Below are 20,753 nucleotides of genomic sequence, written 5' to 3' on the forward strand. Positions count from 1 at the left end.
AAATGATACTAAGAACTGTTTTGTAAGCACTCTCAGAGAATTCATTTATAGACACTGAATTGATCTGAGAGTCACAGGGCTATGGTGAAGCTCATATAATTAAAGATGGACTTTATGATAACTCTGACTTGTGTGTGGTTTGATCTCATGATTTGGTAATACAGGAAATTCCCACGACAAACTGGATCCTGGACTTCCTGACTGGACACCCCCCAGGTGTTGAGGGTAGGCAACAACACATTCGCCACTCTGACCCTCAACATGGGGCCCCCTCAGGGGTGCATGCTTAGTCCCCTCCTGTATGACTTAAACACCATCATTAAGTTTTCCGACAACACAACGGTCCTATTTTAATAGTTCTTGTTGAATTGTGTGTGTTTCTCGTTTTGAAGGTTAAAAAAAAGTGATGAAATCTTTTTACGTTGCATGTTGGAATTTACAAGGCTTGAAGTCCTTTTCAGGAGACTGAAAAGAGTTCTACAGCTGCACCATCGAGAGCATCCTGAATGGTTGTGTCACTGTATGGCAACTGCTTGGCCTCTGACCGCAAGGCGCTACCAAGGGTAATGCATACAGCCCAGTTCATCAGTCTCTATAGCAGGCGGTGTCAGAGGAAGGCCCTAAAAATTGTCAAAGACTCCAGCCTCCCAAGTCATAGACTGTTATCTCTGCTATCGCACGGTAAGTGGTACCGATGCACCAAGTCTGGAACCAACAGGATCCTGAACAACTTCTACCCCCAAGCTATAAGACTACTAAATAGTTAGTTAAATAGTTAACCGGACTATCTGCATTGACCCTTTTGCACTAACCCCTTTGACTCATCACATACACTGCTGCTACTGTTTACAGTATTCCTACATATACACAAAGCTACCTCTAACTCGTACCCCTGCATATCGACTCGGTACTGGTACCCTTGTGTATATATAATTACACATTGTGTATCTATTATTACGTGTTTTACTTTTCTATTATTTCTCCATTTTCTTTCTCTGCATTGTTGGCAAGTAAGTAAGAATTTCACTGTTCGTCCACATCGGTTGTTTATAAACCATGTGACAAATACAATAAGAGTAATATGTCTCTCATCTGTTAGGTTGGCTGGATATTTCTGGCACTCGTCAGCCTCTAAATGGTTTGATTGATTTACTTAATTGCATTAATTAGGGATGTGGTTGCGTCAGACATGCAAGGGAGGGAGGACGCCACTGGATTTTACTATGACAGACTAATCATTAGATCACGTCTACACGGCCGGTCTTGAGAGCACTCAATTAAACATGAAAAGTGAACTCGAAAGAGATTTAGTTGAAGCCGTGGCTATTAATTCTATCGATGTGTGTACAAGCCTGGCTTGGGCTGGAGCTGTACAAATGGCCAGATGACTGAAATGCAAATCATTAAGGGAAGGTTTGAGGGAAGCATCATGTCTCATTTCACACCACTACATTAACTAAAATGTTGGAGGTGGAGTGAAAAAACTAATTCACCACGATGAAAGACAGATTCTATTTCGTCTAACATTAGCTTGTTAAACTGTTCAAATTAAGTGCTTAAATCAGTGAGGGATGTTCGGAACCATAGCAAGAAATTTTATTTACTATGGCAAAAACCTCTTGGCAGGATTACATTTCGAAACCTTCACACTGAAGGAAACGGCTAGTTGCTGCCTCGCGTGAGGAAGGGAACTGTCTGATTTTCTGTCTGGCTCTTTATCCAAATGTGAAAATTCTGGGCTCACGGTCTCATCTCCTGCTGAACAATTTAAACAAGGGAAACGAAACAGCACAACAAACGCAGCTCTCTCGGAACGCAACGCTCATATCCCCACTGGCAGAGTTAATGCCCGCCATGCATTGAAACACTCATCGCATAGAAACTTCTGCCCAGCTACGGAACGAAATCCCCTTTATTAAACAATGATCCACAGGCACATTCAGAGTTAAGCTGTTTAGGAAATGAATAACTCCCCAAATCGGGTAAACAGCACAATTAGAGAAGCAGAAAGACACATGCTAGCAGAGAGTTAATGCCTTTTAGATGCTGACTGTAGAGATGGCAGAGTTCCGATATTATACTCAGAAAATGTTTAAGATGAATCATGAGATGGAAACGAAAATGTGGTTGTTGCTATAGGGAAATGATGGTTAACTTATGGGGTTGATGCAAGGTCCAAATACAGTATACAGGTAGCTTCAATACAAAGGGATCTCACTCTGCGTTAAAAATAAACCACAATATGTTCAGATATGCAGCAACCCTATTGGATTCTAACAAACGTAAAAATGAATACATACATTTAAAAAAAATATATAAAAGATTTGTAATGGAAGCCAGTTGGCCCAAAGCAACACAATATCCATTCTCAATCACAACGAGGACAAATGAGTAACAGATTATCTGCAATCCCTTTAGTATGAATGACAGAGAATGCAGCATAATGAGACGGATCATTATACTTTGATAGCTAGGGGGAAGCCAGAGGGAAGAGGAAATGATGCAGGATTAAAAAGCTGTGATTTCACTCAGCAGCAAGTTCCAGCATCTATGGAGGAACGATGCAACAATGCAAGGCTTGGCATTAAAATATTGTTTAATCAAAAACCTGTTTTAACAAACGACGTGTTCCTCTCTTTAAACAGAAGATAATCATTATTAGTTGTACTCAAATCCAGGGCTATAAAAGCTTTTTTCTCTCCAATTACCTTAATTAACCAATTGATCTTTAAGATGATATGCCTAAGTAATTAAATGTCTAAAGACTGTGGATGGAAGTCCAAAGGCGTAGGAGTCAATGGAGCAGCGGCAGCTTGGCTTTGAAAATCTTTGAAAGGCAAGCATTAAAGATAAAAAAATAAAAATAAAATACATGAGGAAAGTTAGCACATTAATAACCTATGAGTCCAGATTCAGGACCAAGGTGAAAGGGGTCGGTAGGCATTAATAATAAGCTGAGAAACTTGGTTATCCAAACCGGGTCTTGACTTGTTGCAATTATTGAGAAAATTCCCCAGGTATTTTCAGTACACATGAAACACACTTCAATATGAATAAATGAAATGATAAGCTCCCGCAGAAATATTTTATCTTTCAAATCAATTACTATTTTATAACAGCCATTCTTCCTGAGGTCAAGTCACTTCACTACAACATTCAAAGCAATTATTGCGATACTCTCATGTCAAAAAGCGAACATAAAAGGGTTGCAGAATCCCCTGACCAATAGTAGAATGATAGACGCAGTAATCTGTACCGCAGCCAAACATCTCTAAAAACAATTATAACAACTAAAAGGACCAGTCTTATATGACCGTTTCTGTTAATAATCTCATGTAATCATTGTGCCACCAATAGATCCCCCTGTCCCTTACTGACTTAACATTCACGTTTTGGTTGTATTAATATTCAGTGAGAGGACTGGAACAATAACCATGTGTCAATGAGAGGGGGCATGGAGATGGAGAGGACATAAATAAGCTCTTGGTTGGAGAAGAGATGAGTAAGGGAACGGTTGGAAAAAATGACCGTCCTAACAGATAGATACACCACATGACCACATGCTCGTCGAAGATCTCAGCCCAAAATTATGGGCATTAATATGGAGTTGGTTCCCCCTTTGCTGCTATAACAGCCTCCCTTCTTCTGGGAAGCCTTTCCATTAGATGTTAGAACATTGCTGCAGGGACTTCCATTCAGCCACAAGAGCATTAGTGAGGTCGGGGACAGATGTTGGGAAATTAGGCCTGGCTCGCAGTCAGCGTTCCAATTCATCCCAAAGGTGTTCGATGGGGTTGAGGTCAGGGCAAGTTCTTCCACACCGATCTTGACAAAACATTTCTGTGTGGACCTCGCTTTATGGACAGGACCATTTTCATGCAGAAACAAGAAAGGGCCTTCCCCAAACTGTTGCCACAAAGTTTGAAGCACAGAATCAGCTAGAATGGCATTGTATGCTGTAGCATTAAGATTTCCCTTCACTGGATCTAAGGGGCCTTGCCCGAACCATGAAAAACAGCCGCATACCTCCAACAAACTTTACAGTTGGCACTATGCATTGGGGCAGGTGGCGTTCTCCTGGAATCCGCCAAACCCAGATTAGTCCGTTGAACTGCTAGATGAAGCATAATTCATCACTCCAGAGAGCGCGTTTCCACTGTTCCAGAGTCCAATGGCGGCGAGCTTTACACCAATCCAGCCGTCGCTTGGCATTGCGCATGGTGATCTTAGGCTTGCACTAATTTGAAGGGGTGTCCACATACTTGTGTATATATAGTGTATCTGTTATCCATCTGCAGCCATCCATCTGCAGCACTCTTTCACAGATGCAGACTTTTCTCCACTCAAACCCGATGCCTCTGGGATATCACTTATTTGGCCATACATGCAAGAGCCACCCACAACATATCCAGTGGGGCTGATGGATTTTGGGAGATATCGAGTAAGGAGGTTGAAAAACCGAAATGTGAGTTTAATTATGGATACATAAATGGAGCAGTGAGCAATCTGCCTTTACTCAGACAGTGATTCTCAAGCCATGGAAGTAAGCATTGTGAAGCACTCCATATAAAACGTACTTCAGGAGAGAGAGCAAGAGAAAGGCAGGATTTGTCTATCATGGGGGGTGATTGCTAAGGGCAATGCACAGTGAGTGACTCGCACCCAGTTTTGTGCGACTGCAAGAGCCAGGATAAGGGAAATTAGGTTTTAAATAGAAGTGGGGTGGTCTAACAAGGGGAGGGGGATCCTTTCTTGTGCACATTCATTTCTGTCATGTTCAATTGAGTCTTTTATACAAGTTTCTTTGTGGCACCTGACATGAAACTCATGACAAGTAGAAAGGAGGAGAGGACAAAGCTTGAAACTCAAATTGAACCATATCCATTAATGTCTTCTCTGATCTAGTTGGTTATGTCAGTTACAGAAAATATTTGGATTAATTCTCTGCAGCTCGACAAATACATTTTTCTGCATTGAAATGCGACTTTAAATGGGCACAAAATGAGCCTATTCTGCAAACAAACCATCAATCATGGCAAATACAGAAGTCCATCTTGTGTTTAAGCCGAGGAAGACACAGGAAGCTCTTGATTAGCACGTTGCAATAAGACTAGATTCAGTTAGCCAGAAGGGCTGGCAGACATAGCTCTGAACCTGACGTGTCACCTTTTCTCCTTGAAAGAGAGCAGTCCGAAAGAATCCCACCTAGACGAGACTGATGGGAATGTATAGAAACTGTGATATATGGGGGCAACCCTAGAGCACCGTAGGGGGGGCAAAGAAGTCCCTCATGAGGCATGGTATCGGGCATTAATAGCAATGAAAAACCCCAGGCGATTTAAACCCAAAACACAGGCCCTGCCGGTGTACAACCCCCCCCCCCCTCTCTATCACCTCTCCATCTTTCAGGCCAACAGCTTGGGGATTCACCCGTACAAGGATGGTGCAACGTTAGAAAGTTCATGGAAAAGCAACAGAGGAGTGAGTATCTTTAGAGAATTCCCCGATACATGTGCAGAATTACAAATTGTGGCAGATGGTAGACTTCGGGTTTTATTAATATTTTCCTTTTGAACTGAAGAAGTCTTTCTCAGTGGTTTAAGCTGGAAAAACTGGGGTAAGCCCAAGCAAAGATTCTGTAGGATGCTTTAGAGCAGTGTTCCGGAAATGCCCCCCAAATCTCCCACTAGACAAAGCTTTGTGTAAGTGCAACCTGCCTTGACCTTCCCTGTGCACCAGAGAGATGTGGGCTGGTCCAAACATCACTCACATTCCCCTCTTCATTAACAAACTTTAGCAGCCAGGTTCCAGGCCAGCAGTGTGGAGACACATCAAGGCACTGTCAGCTGATCAGAGGGCCCCTTCTTACGAAGTGTACTGTATTTTGGTGCTTCACTGGGAAACGTACAGGACTAACTCAAATGGGAATTCAGTCAAAGGTGTATTATGCGGCAATTGACAGTTCTCAATTTATTAAGTTGTCAGTTGTGTGTACTTGGTGACGTGTTTCCACCTTCACTTGTGGAAATGAAATTGTCTCACTTTTAAATAATGAATAATCAGGTAACGGGTTTGATGACAGTATATGCAATTCTAAGGTTATTTTCAAGGGCTTGACATTAATGTGCTTATTTGCCTCAGGCTGCTCATCTGCAGTCTTCAAAGTTATATGAACTGGCTATGGTTTTACAAATGACTGTCAGTTCAAAGTCTCTCTTAGTTACGTCACTTGCCCTTGCGGCGTCGCCAGACTGTGGCCCATTGTGCCTGCTGTATATCTGCTTTCCAATTTGCCGTCACCCGGCTGAGCTCACCTCTGTCCAGACACTTCTCTCCGTGAGTACTGTCCACAACGGGTTGGTTATTTATAGTAGGGCAACCTGTTTATAATGTACAGGAAGGCCATTGATGAACCCTTGATGTTATGAAACAAAGAAACCATGTCTGTGTGGGCATGGTTGTGCTTGACGGATCCGTTTGCAATTCAAACGCATTGTGAAGTTAATCGATGAAAGTTCAGGGTTAAACAGTGAGGGTGGCGAAGACAAAAACCATATAGCTTACCTGGCTACAGAGGGACACCTGAAATATACCGCCGTCACTGCCACCGCAGAAGAGGTAGTACTCGCAGGGGTCAAGAGTCACTGACATGATGCCTACGTCAAAAAGAACAGACAGGAGCATCTCGCCAGAGGATAGCTCCCAAAGCTAGAGTTTGAGAGAGAGAGCAAACAACAAAAAAAAGGAGAAGAGAGTTTTATGGTTAATTTGATCCGAGTTGTGGACATTGTTTAACTTCAGCCTTAAAGGATACTGTATAACGTCACATTATCAGTATGAGCTCACACTGCAGGACTGTTAGTCTGACCCTGTCTGTCTTAGAGGAGTGGGCCGTTTAAGAGTGCAAGACACTAAAATACATCTTAGTCTGCAGAACGCCTGCAAATTTCTGTTCCAACCTCAACTTAATGACTTGGACAGATCAAATCATTTAGTGCCTATGACACTTACATTGTGCCAAGATCTTGATGGCCATTCATTGAGCTAATCCATTATTACAGCTAGAAGAGAGATTTATATAAAAAAATATATTAAAAAACTGCTGAGGAACAGATTTTGGAACTGGAAAGTACAGTGACTTGCGAAAGTATTCACCCCCCCCTTGGCATTTTTCCTATTTTGTTGCCTTACAACCTGAAATTAAAATTCATGTTTTGGGGGTTTGTATCGTTTGATTTACACAACATGCCTACCACTTTGAAGATTCACAATAAAAAATATTTTGTAACAAGAAATAATACAAAAAAGAGAACTTGAGCGTGCATAACTATTCCCCCCCTCCCAATATAGAGCTACCTTTTGCAGCAATTACAGCTGCAATTCTCTTGGGGTATGTCTCTATTAGCTTGGCACATCTAGCCACTGGGATTTTTGCCCATTCCTCAAGGCAAAACTGCTCCAGCTCCATCATGTTGGATGGGTTCCACTGGTGAACAGCAATCTGAGTCATACCACAGATTCTCAATTGGATTGAGGTCTGGGCTTTGTCTAGGCCACTCCAAGACATTTAAATGTTTCCCCTTAACTTCTTTGGGACTGGAGGGCAGTATTGAGTAGCTTGGATGAATAAGGTGCCCAGAGTAAACTACCTGCTACTCAGGCCCAGTTGCTAATATATGCATATTATTAGTAGATTTAGATAGAAAACACTGAAGTTTCTAAAACTGTTTGAATGATGTCTGCGAGTATAACAGAACTCAAATGGCAGGTAAAAACCTGAGAAAAAAATTCTACAGACAAAAGGAATTCTCCGGAATTCTCCTGCGCTGTCTTGGCTGTGTGCTTAGGGTCATTGCACAGTTGGAAGGTGAACCGTTGCCAGAGTCAGAGGTCTTGAGCGCTTCATCAAGGATCTCTCTGTACTTTGCACTGTTCATCTTTCCCTCAAACCTGACTAGTCTCCCAGTCCCTGCCACCGAAAAACATCCCCACAGCATGATGCTGCCACCACCATGCTTCACTGTAGGGATGGTGCCAGGTTTCCTCCAGATGTGAAGTTTGGCATTCAGGCCAAAGAGTTTGATCTTGGATTCATCAGACCAGAGAATCTTGTTTCTCATGGTCAGAGTCTTCAGGTGCCTTTTGGCAAACTCTAAGTGGGCTGACGTGCCTTTTACTGAGAAGTCTGGCCACACTACAATAAAGGCCTGATTGGTGGAGTGCTACAGAGCTGGTTGTCCTTCTGGAAGGCTCTCCCATCTCCACAGAGGAACTCTGGAGCTCTGTCAGAGTGACCATCAGATTCTTGGTCACCTCCCTGACCAAGACCCTTCTCCCCCGGTTGGCAGCCAGCTCTAGGAAGAGTCTTGGTGGTTCCAAATTTCTTTCATTTAAGGCCACTGTGTTCTTGTGGAACTTTAATGCTGCACACATTATTTGGTACCCTTCCCCAGATCTGTGCCTCAACACAATCCCGTCTCGGAGCTCTACAGACAATACCTTCAACCTCATGGCTTAGCTTTTGCTCTGACATTCACTGTCATCTGTGGGACACACTGGTGTGTGCCTTTCCAAATCATGTCCAATCAATTGAATTTACCACAGGTGGAGCCCAATCAAGTTGTAGAAACATCTCAAAGATGATCAATGGAAAAAGGATGCACCTGAAAAACTATTTAGAGTCTCATAGCAAAGGGTCTGAATACTTATGTAAATAAGCATTTTTTTAAAAAAAAATTATAAATTAGCAAACATTTCTAAAAACCTGGTTTTCGCTTTGTCATGAGGTAATGTGTGTGGATTGATAACAATAATAACATTCCATTTTAGAATAAGGCTGTATTTTAACCAAATGTGGAAAAATGGGTCTGAATACCTTCCGAACGCACTGTAATTTAGTTCTGATATGGATGGAGGGACATGATTACAACAGGTGTGATCATATAGCCCATATTTGTTCTTGTTTTTTTTTGTTTTTTAAAGAAATCTAGCAGACTCCAAGCCTGGTAAAAATAAAGTGATGGAAAAGACAGATTAGTGATGACATGAAAAGTATATGCGCTCCCTTTAGTAGAACCATAATCAAATTGATTTTGATCGCACCATTTATCAAAAGCAAACTTTGCTAACGGCTTGAAGGAAAACCCTGATTGCTTTTGGGAGAGAAAAACGTTGATAGCCAGGCCTGAACAAAGCCAACTTCTAGACAACCCAGTCATGGAATTACAAAAACAAGAGTACACCAAACATTAAAAAACAAAATAAGATATTAAATAATTCCAAAACACCTCCTCCAAGACACTACTCTGCTGAGTCTGAGTATACTAGAGGAAATGGTGGGGCTCATCTATTTAGAGTCTGTCATAGGGGTGGGAGGGAGGGGGGCTAGTGAAAGTTGTCTGTAGCCCAACCTCTCTTGTCCTAACAAGCTCTGTTCTCTGGCATGCCGTCTGCTTCTCCTTCAGCCAACACGATCACTCCCAGTCATCGGACAGGGGGAATTATTTGTCTGTGGAGACTGACAGCCTGGAATCTATAGAGCAGCTGATGATATTGAACATGACACTCCAAGCCGCTGACAAATTTGGTATGCAGTTAAGACGTAATAGAATTGAGCAAAAGAGAGCCAGACATGGCATCCTACACAATGAGACTCAATATAAGTAAGGTAGACTTTGAGTAGCATTATGTGCGTGCAAAGAAAATGGAGGTTGTTTGTATACATTTCCCAATGCATTGAATGTATATTATCTTAATTGGATTTTGAGGGGTTGACCTAATTTAACAGGAATGCATTCCAGAGATGAGAATACATGATTCACATCCAAGTCTGCATGCCATCATAACTGCAACCATAGCTTCATACCTTAGCAAAAGATAACGTGTTCGTGCAAGGCTGTGCAACGGAATAAGTGCAGCACCAACATATCAGCAATCCCAATTACACCTATAATGTGTGAAGTCGGTGCAAAAGCCAATCAATGTTTTGGTCAACCAAAGCACTAGCTCTCGGCTTACTTCCTGGCTGCAGGGTGAGAATGCTGAGATGTTTTATTATTCAACATAACTTTGAGATTTTATTTGTTTTTGATTTATTAAAACATGGAGAATGCTTACTCAAAATGCCAACTCAACTGCCTCCTACTTTTGGCCATAAAAATAGACTCCAAAACCAAGTAACTAGAGAGGTGCATTAATAGACAGGAGGGTATGAGTTACCTGACGTGATGCGGAGGCTAGGTATGAGGCTTTAGCAGATTATCTACCATTTCTGAGAGCTCAAGTAAGTACCACATGACTGATTAATCATATTGATCAGGGTTTAGATATGACGTCTTTTTAATTAAATTCATAATCCAGTTGGAATTCATTATTGATGCCTGTGTGAAGGGCTGATCATTTTAACAGGTTGATTTCCATTGTGGCTATATTGTCTTCCATTGTATTAGTGCCCACTTCAAGACCAGGAGCCTCAAGAATTGTGGACTTATTTACAGTACGCGCCAATGCAATATATTGTCAAGAGTAATTCTATGACCTCAACAAACAGATTTTTTTTCTATATTTGCAAAGATGGCCCTGCCGTTACAAATCAATAGGAACACTGGCTGGCTGGCTAAATAAAAGCCTGGGAGTGATTTCTCAATGAGCCGCTGGATGTCAGTCAGTCACTCGGCACAAGAGTCAAAAGCTAATCAGAGTAGTTGATGCCCTGCGTCGGGGACACACACGCACACGCTCCAGTAGCTCATCCACACACTGGGGGATGAAGGGAGAGGGGAGAGAGAGACGGACATCAAACACACAGAGCACCAGGGCCTGTGTTGCCTCGCTCCCTATACATAGCTTCAGTTCATCACTTAATATTTGCATTCCAATATGCCTTTGCAACCGGGGCAAACGGCAGGTGGCAGAACGTGCCATAGGTTTTTTCAATACACTTCAGACAAAAGATGACAAGTAACAAACCACATTTCTATGAAGGAGAGAAACGAGATGAATAATTGTTTTGTACAGAAGAAAATTGTTTGTGTTTATACCATAGCATTGTTGAATACTTGATTCTGATTGGTTCAAAAGGCATTCTAGAGCAGGCATTATTTCCACATTTTCGAAAACACTATAAAACACGGAAGCCAAAGCGTGGAAACTATGGATACAGTGGGGCAAAAAAGTATTTAGTCAGCCACCAATTGTGCAAGTTCTCCCACTTAAAAAGATGAGAGAGGCCTGTAATTTTCATAGGTACACTTCAACTATGACAGACAAAATGAGGGGGAAAAAATCCGCCTACTGGTTGTATGAATTTGGGATCGATCGTCCCACAACTGTCCCAGAATATGCCATTTCTTTCTCGACAAACTAACCAATAGAATAGGTAGCCTAAACTTTTCTACTGTAGTAGGTTGACATAGGCCAGTGATCATGCTGTTGGTTACTTGTCTTGTTGGCTGAGGAAAAGTAAATGAGGACAGTTATTCTAAGCTGTTCAAAGTGCACATCAGAATTCGGTAAGGACAGCACATAGTTGCATACTCGACTTGCATGTTTTGTTAATTACCATATTCTAAATGTGATTTCTGTCATTCTGAACACCATGGGTGGATGCCCTAGTCAGGTTATGCACCCAATGCATATGGGTCAGATACATTTCTCAAATGCCTGGTAAATTAAAGAGTTGCCGATCAAATGTCCGGCTGACTTCACCGCTCGCGTCGCGTGCACGAGCATCACAAAATTAATTTAGAAATCTATATTATTCAATTATTGCGCTAATGAGCATCTGCGTTGCCAAGGGCTAAAATATAAGTCAGTTCTATTTGTGACGCAGATAGGCTGCAAATCCTGCCTCTCCCATCTCCTCATTGGTTTATTGAAGCAGGTACCCATGTGCCATCTCCTCATTGGTTATACCCACGTGGGTGACTGAAAGACGAACGAGGTCAGTGGCGGTAATGCACCTAATTTATGAAAGTTGCCAATCACAATATAAAGTCAAGAGAAGAAAAAACCTGTAAGGAAACGAGATGACTAGAAACGATTCGGTTGACCGTTTTATGTGTGGAATAATTGGCGGAGTAGAGGACCTTGTACATTTCATGTAAAATAACAACAATGTTTATATCCCAGGACAAATTAGCTAACAACAGCAAGCTAGCTAAATAGGACAAATTAGCTAGTAAGTGCAAGCTAACTAGCTAAATTGTAATAAATGATTAATGCTTTTCGACCTGTCCCAAAAATTAATATAATTGGTTCAGAGTTTGTTTTGATATTTTAACAAGCGTGTTGTCATCACGTTTGGTGTGGGGGGACAAAATACATTTACGCACGATGGCGCACGCGCGCAGCCTGTTTGGGTTCCGTGTAATGGAAACCTTAGCACACACGATCTGGTACGTCACAGGCCTCCAACCCGTCACAACTCAGGCTCCCTTGATCGAATGGCTTGTCAACCGTCAGCTCATCCAATAGTGTCCTCACAGAGCTATAGTAGCCATCAAAACGCCACCAGCCTTTAGATCTGCCATGTCTCCATTCGCATTTTACAAGCCTGATTACTTCAAATCCTGTCACTGCAAATTCAAAAGGAGCAGAACAAAAATATTTTTGGTACACTGCGTCATTGAAGTGTTGCTCCAGTCTTTCCGCATGCTTACTCAACAAATATATGATGTCAGAATGGTGTTGTTCAAAAAGTTACATGTTCAGTGGGTAAGAATGACAGGCAGAACTGTGAAGGAAATTAAGCAATGGCAGGACTCACGAGCATCAATGACTGATATGGGGGTTCATTGATGTTGAATCCAGACAAATCGGGTGTTATTCAGTTCCTTGGATATAATCCCCTTGTAGTTTTTCTTTCTGACTTTGCCCCTCTTTGCGCAACACTGCTGTGGCCTTCAAACATGGCTTAACAATTTTCACAACCGTCAGTGTGGTATTGATTTTGTTTCTCTAGTTCAGGTACTACCAGGGGTACACGCAATGTACACACAATGCCAAATAAAAATTATATTTTCTTCAATTTCAAACCGTACATTTATATTTTCCAAAGGGATAACGAATCCAGTTATATAAATGAGGTAAAAGGAGGAAATATCATTCACTTTAGAGGCCAAATACAAGATTATTATTCTTTGTTTTAAATTGGACAAAAACATTTTATCAATTCATGTGATAATGCAACAGTAAATAAGAAAGGTTTAAGCAATTATCTTTAAAGGCCCAGTGTGGTCAAAATTCAAATTTCCTGTTTCATATTTGTACTACAGCTGATGAAACTAGCACTGGAAACTAGCACAGTGTGAAACAATTCGATCAGTATTATTTCCTTATTGTTATTGGTTAAGAATACCATCAACACTGGAACTTCTAAAATCAGCAGGTTTTGCTAATAACAGCTAGTTCTCAGGTTACATGTCTCTCCTATTAGGCCATTCCAAATAGGTCCCTAACTCAGACCACTCCCAGACAGTCCTAACTAAATTCTTGCGTGACAAATAGTTTTTTGCTAAAAAACACTATTTTTCACCATTTTAAATGTAAAACTATAATAGTTAGGAACCCAGATATTATTTGATAGTGAGGTTTTAAAAAATGGCTGCATTGGGCCTTTAACTAATACAATGGGATAGAGTGATTGGCAAATCTTCTGCATGTCAAAAACTGCATATCTTGTTTTATGTATCTTCATGCGATTAGAGAGAATTGCTTTCCTATTTTGGGACTTCAGCCACAAAACATTAAGGATTGTTAGCAAGTTAAATGACTAACAAATAAAATTATACTTAAGACCCAATGGGGATTCATGTCTGCGAGGTACTCTTTCATCAATATTCATGTTTTTTTCCCCTAACACTGCTTGCGTGGACTAACAATTTAGCTTCAATATTCCGACTGGTCGATATGTCTGCATGCAAATAACCTGTAAACTAGGCTACCACCTCCCACTTCAGTTCCAGTAAACACAAATCCCAACGCTAAGGGTAATGTAGCACATAAAACACTATTGCAAGAGCGTTAAATTTACGCTCTGAGACAAAAGGCCTAATGTTGTTTTTTTAATCGAAACAGAGTATCAAAACTAATTGAGTTTTTAATTAAGATTGCACTGGTATAAAAATGCCCCCCCCCCCCAAAAAAAAACAACATTGGTAGGCACGTAGGTATCCATTTAGAATAGAGATAAATCACAACGCTAGAGTGCACGTCAGAACTTCGTTAGATTAGATGTCTATCAATAAGAATGTTGTGAATAATAAAACGACAAGTGGAAGACATAAAATATGCATTTGTAAGCCCACAGTCATTTGCAAACTTCAGATTGCATTGTGCTCTTCCACCTCAACAGCTTGAGGCATGGAAAGAGTATTTTTTATTCATTATATTCTCATTGGAAAGAAATGTACCATTAAGTAAGTCAAAAGTTTTGTGCTACATACACAAGCCCAGATTTCATACAGACAGCCTCAGAGGCAGTTCACAACAATTCCCCTTTGGACAAGCATAGTAAGGATGCAAGGAAAAAGCACACCTTGACTGTCTGGTCCAGGGATGCAGTAGCTACTCGAGCCTGGGGTCCCATCAGGCCACAGTGGATGTCGGTGATGGGGAGAGAATGACGGGACAGGACATGACGAGGCTCAGGGGTGTGTGACGGATCCAGCTGCACCACACTGCAACATAGAGGGAGGGTTTTGTCATTTATATAAACTCAGCATAAAATAAACATCCTCTCACTGTCAACCGTTTTTATTTTCAAACTTAACATGTGTAAATATTTGTATGAACGTAAGATTCGACAACTGAGACAAACTGAACAAGTTCCACAGACACGTCACTAACAGAAATTGAGAAATGTGTCCCTGAACATGGGGGGGGGAATGTCAAAATAAAAAGTAACAGTCAGTATCTCCTCCTCATGGACTGCACCAGATTTGCCAGTTCTTGCTGTGAGATGTTACCCCACTCTTCCACCAAGACACTTGCAAGTTCCCAAACATTTCTGGGGAGGAATGGCCCAAGCCCTCACCCTCCGATTCAACAGGTCCCAGGCGTGCTCAATTGGATTGAGATCCGGGCTCTTCGCTAGCCATGGCAGAGCACTGACATTCCTGTCTTGCAGGAAATCACGCACAGAATGAGCAGTATGGATGGTGGCATTGTCATGCTGGAGGGTCATGTCAGGATGAGCCTGCAGGAAGGGTACAACATGAGGGAGGATGTCGTCTTCCCAGTAACGCACAGCGTTGAGATTGCCTGCAATGAATACAAGCTCAGTCCGATGATGCTGTGACACACCGCCCCAGACATTGACGGACCCTCCACCTCCATCCCGCCCCAGAGTACAGGCCTCGGTGAAGCGCGCATTCCTTCGACAACAAACGCAAATCCGACCATCACCCCTGGTGAGACAAAACCGCAACTCGTCAGTGAAGAGCACTTCTTCAGTCCTATCTGGTCCAGTGACGGTGGGTTTGTGCCCATAGGCGACGTTGTTCCGATGATGTCTGGTGAGGACCTGCCTTACAACAGGCCTACAAGACCTCAGTCCAGCCTATTGCGGACAGTCTGAACACTGATGGAGGGATTGTGCGTTTCTGGTGTAACTCGGGCAGTTGTTGTTGCCATCCTGTACCTGTCCCGCAGGTGTGATGTTCGGATGTACCGATCCTGTGCAGGTGTTGTTACACGTAGTCTGCCACTGCGAGGACGATCAGTTGTCCGTCCTGTCTCTCTGTAGGGCTGTCTTAGGCGTCGCACAGTACGGACATTGCAATTTATTGCCCTGGCCACATCTGCAGTCCTCATGCCTCCATGCAGCATGCCTAAGGCACGTTCACGCAGATGAGCAGGGACCCTGGGCATCTTTCTTTTGGTGTTTTTCCAGAGTCAGTAGAAAGGCGTCTTTAGTGTCCTAAGTTTTCATAACTGTGGCCTTAATTGCCTACCATCTGTAAGCTGTTAGTGTCTTAACGACCGTTCCACAGATGCATGTTCATTAATTGTTTATGGTTCATTGAACAAGCATGGGAAACAGTGTTTGTTTAAACAATTAAGATCTGTGAAGTTACTTAGATTTTTACGAATTGTCTTTGAAAGACAGGGTCCTGAAAAAGGGACGCTTCTTTTTTTTGCTGAGTTCACATCCACATAAACAAATGGTGGAATTTCATGTTAAGCAATGAATGTGACTAGCATTGATCTCAAACTAACCTCAAAACACCAATACAGAACCATGACAAAAATGTTCAAATCTTTGTACCTCAACCATTTGAAAGTAAACCAAACACATATGTACTCCCTTCACATTTTGACCATTTAAAAACTTAAAATCTCACAAATATTTTGCTGTATTCTTATAGCCAGAGATTTGGACCAAAAATGCAATTTTCTGAGTATATATATTGTAGCTCTGAGCATCACTGGTTCTTGCTCAGTCGAGACAACTTGCCAGAGCAGGACAGGAGAGGCGGCCGCCAATAGGTGAATAAACAGAGCGAGAGAGCTAGTGGGAAAGAGGGGGAGGATAGAAAGCCTGATTATCTGAGCGGGACCCAGGACTCATTCTGTCAGCTCGGCAGCAAGAGGTGCTCCTTGGCAGGATCTCAGGGACAACCTGTCTGCAGCAACATCTGTGACAAACATAACCCGTACAGGCACACACACCACAGCATAGGCTACTGCGTGTGCACACAAAAAGGGAGAAGAAGCAGCCTGGGGCATTTGGAGGAATATCAAACCACTAACAGAATTCCAGTTCCAATACTCCCTTCGAGGCAATTTCGGACCTATTACAACGATGCTCAGGGTGTATCACGGAGATATTAGTGGGGACTTGAGCCACGTCCGCTCATTACATCCCTCTAGGATGGGGTCAAAGCAAACCACTTAATGTCGGTGTATGGGCCCAACCCAGGCCATTCTTCACATGTGAAAGGTGCATTACCCGATGCAGGTCGGTGGCCATTTAAAATTCCTCTCAGACCCGTAGCACTCTGTTCTTTATGCTACATTGAGTTTCACATTGTCCCTTCAAAAAGGCAAAGGTCAGAAAGTAGCTAACACTGGACTCGTGTTCTTCAAACTGTAATTGGAAATTAAAGTCAGTCTGGCGAAGAGAGCAGATGTGTTTGTGGTATATAGTCGAAAGCCTCAGTCATGTAAATAAACTGTTGGAGATTAATGATTTTTGGCCCTATACACCAATACTTAATGAACATGCTGACACATTGATGAAATGGAAAGAATTGACGCGGGAGTAGGGCAGGCACAATTACCGTATAACCAAGACCGTCATGAAAATAAAATAGCCGCCATAACCGTTTAAATATATATATTTTTTATTATTGTGGAACGAACAGCTGACTGAAGATGGGACGCTGGGCATTTGTGCGGTTGAGTCAGCATCAGCCTTCACATGGACTCTTAACGTGATAAACTTTGTTGCACCTTGCTGAAAAAAGCAAAGAGTATTGGGTTGCCTGGGCAACACACCACACAATGCAGAAGCAGGACTCATAAAAATAGAGTGTATAGATTGGGCTTTCAACCTAACAGTGGCAATATGCGGTAGAGGTCAAACAAACTCTACCAAAACAATGGAATTGAAGCAACAATGGAATTGAAGCATCTATTGTCACCAATGATTTATGAATGCTAGCTACGCTAACCAGCGTACATGAACAGGAGTTAGCATTTAGCACTCACTTCTTATAAACCTGAGAAGGGACAACTTGTAAATATTATTAAGCAAAAAGAAAAAATATGCAAAAATAAAGCCAAATATCTCAAATCGGACTTACAGTGCATTGGGAAAGAATTTCACATTTTGTTACGTTACAGCTTTATTCTAAAATGGATTAAACATTATTTTTGCCTCAATCTTCACACAATACCCCATAAATGACAAAGTGAAAACTGTTTTTTAGAAATGCATGCAAACGTATAAAAATAAAAACCAGAAATACCTTATTTACATAAGTACTCAGACCCTTTACTATGAGACCCCAAATTGAGCTCAGGTGCATCCTGTTTCCATTGATAATCCTTGAGATGTTTCTACAACTGAGTCCCCCTGTGGTAAATTCATATACACACACACATACGTACTAGGGTCAATGGTGTGAAATCTCTAGTTTATTAGATATTTCTAGGCCTACTTTCTTACTTTAGTTTCGGTGTGTGCTCAGTCTCCCTGGTCTCCGCCCGCCTGCCTGTTGCTCGCCATTTCAGTTAACAGCTAGCTTTGAGTACGTATGTATGTATATACAGTGGCAAGAAAAAGTATGTGATACCTTTGGAAATACCTGGATTTCTGCATAAATTGGTCATAACATTTGATCTGATCTTCATCTAAGTCACAACAATAGACAAACACAGTGTGCTTAAATTAATAACAGACCAATTATTGTATTTTTCTTGCCTATATTGAATACACTTAAACATTCACCGCGTATGTTGTAAAAAGTATGTGAACCCCTAGGCTAATGACTTCTCCAAAAGCGAATTGGAGTCCAATCAATTGCAAGATTGGAGATGTTGGTAAGAGCTGGAAAGGGTTACAAAAGTATCTTTGAAAGCCTTGATGTTCATCAGTCCACGGTAAGACAAATTGAGAGTCGGGTGATTATAAATGGAGAAAGTTCAGCACTGTTGTGTGGGAAAAAAAGGCACAGCACACCAACATCAAAACCTTATCCCAACTGTAAATTATGGTGGAGGGAGCATCACGGTTTGGGGCTGCTTTGCTGCCTCAGGGCCTGGACAGCTAGCTATCACACAGAAAAATGAATTAAAGTTTATCAATACATTTTGCAGGAGAATGTAAGGCAATCTGTCCACCAATTGAAGCACAACAGAAGTTGGGTGATGCAACAGGACAACGACCCAAAACAGAGCAGTAAATCAACACAATGGCTTCAACAGAAGAAAATACATCTGCTGGAGTGGCCCAGTCAGAGTCCAGACCTCAACCCGATTGAGATGCCTGTGGCATGACCTCAAGAGCAGTACACACCAGACATCCCAAGAATATTGCTGAACTGAAACAGTTTTGTAAATAGGAATGGTCCAAAATTCCTCCTGACCGCTGTGCAGGTCTGATCCGCAACTACAGAAAACGTTTGGTCGAGGTTATGCTGCCAGAGGGTCAACCAGTTATTAAATCCAAGGGTTCACATACTTGTTCCACTCTGCACTGTTAATGTTAACACAGTGTGTTCAATAAAGACATGAAAACATATAATTGTTTGTTTTATTAGTTTAAGCAGACTGTGTTTGTCTATTGTTGTGATCTAGATGAAGATCAGATGACCAATTTATGCAAAAATCTGGGTATTTCCAAAGGGTTCACATACTTTTTCTTGCCACTGTACACTACCGTTCAAAAGTTTGGGGTCACTTGTACTGATTAAAGAAGCAATAAAACTGGCCTTCTTTAGACTAGTTGACTATCTGGAGCATCAGCATTTGTGGGTTCAATTACAGGCTCAAAATGGCCAGAAACAAATAACTTTCTTCTGAAACTCTATTCTTGTTCTGAGAAATGAAGGCTATTCCAAGAAACTGAAGATCTCGTACAACGCTGTGTACTGCTCCCTTCACAGAACATGTCAAACTGGCTCTAACCAGAATAGAATGAGTGGGAGGCCCCGGTGCACAACTGAGCAAGAGGACAAGTACATTAGTGTTTAGTTTGAGAAACAGACGCCTCACAAGTCCTCAACTGGCAGTTTCAATAAATAGTACCTGCAAAACACCAGTCTCAACATCAACAGTGAAGAGGTGACTCTGGCCTTCTAGGCAGAGTTCCTCTGTCCAGTGTCTGTTCTTTTGACCTTAATCTTTTCATTTTATTGGCAAGACTGAGATATGGCTTTTTCCTTGCAACTCTGTTTAGAAGGCCAGCATCCCGGAGTCGCCTCGTCACTGTTGACGTTGAGACTGGTGTTTTGCTGGTACTATTAAAATTAAGCTGCCAAGTTGAGGACTTGTGAGGTGTCTGTTTCTCAAACTAGACTAGTGACATGATTCCATATGCGTTATTTCATTGTTGATGTCGGTTTCTTCAGAAAGTATTCAGACCCCTTGACCGTTTACAAATTTTGTTACATTACAGCCTTATTCTAAAATTGATTAAATAAAACAAATTCCTCAGAAATCTACAAACAATACCCCATAATGACAAAAATTTTTTTTAAAGTATTACAAAATAAAAATACCTTACTTACATAAGTATTCACTGTTCACTCATGACTGCATGGCCAGGCACGACTCCAACACCATCATCAAGTTTGCTGATGACACAACAGTGGTAGGCCTGATCACCAACAACGATGAGATAGCCTATAGGGAGGTCAGAGACCTGGCCGTGTGGTGCAAGGACAATAACCTCTCCCTCAATGTGATCATGACAAAAGGAGAGGATTGTGGACTACAGGAAAAGGAGGACCGAGCACGCCCCCATTCTCATCGACGGGGCTGCAGTGGAGCAGGTTGAGAGCTTCAAGTTAAGGTGTCCACGTCACCAACAAACTATCATGGTCCAAACACACCAAGAGAGTCGTAAACTGGGCACGACAAAGACTATTCCCCCTCAGGAGACTGAAAAGAGTTGGCATGCGTCCTCAGATCCTCAAAAGGTTCTACAGCTGCACCATCGACTGCTCGGGTTCCGACCGCAAGGCACGACAGAGGGTAGTGGGTATGGCCCAGTACATCACTGGGTCAAAGCTTCCCGCCATGCAGGA

At 41.9% G+C, this 20,753-nt stretch overlaps 1 protein-coding gene across 2 annotated transcripts in view; it reads right to left on the bottom strand.

The window, feature by feature from the left end:
• The window catches only part of wdr18 (WD repeat domain 18), an 80,474-nt gene that overhangs the window by 43,698 nt on the left and 16,023 nt on the right, over positions 1 to 20,753 (bottom strand). The window contains exons 4-5 of one of the 2 annotated variants that reach the window (XM_036977949.2): positions 14,537 to 14,678; positions 6,565 to 6,708 (exon numbers count right to left, since the gene is read on the bottom strand). In XM_036977949.2, the coding sequence (XP_036833844.1) occupies positions 6,565 to 6,708; positions 14,537 to 14,678 (286 nt within the window). Of the gene's footprint in view, positions 1 to 6,564; positions 6,709 to 12,766; positions 12,898 to 14,536; positions 14,679 to 20,753 lie in introns of those variants that run through there. The other variant, XM_090235347.1, reaches the window with a different exon arrangement.

This window comes from Oncorhynchus mykiss, chromosome 5, assembly GCF_057628025.1.
Source record: "Oncorhynchus mykiss isolate SJ-2025 chromosome 5, ASM5762802v1, whole genome shotgun sequence".
NCBI classification, from domain to species: Eukaryota; Metazoa; Chordata; class Actinopteri; order Salmoniformes; family Salmonidae; genus Oncorhynchus; species Oncorhynchus mykiss.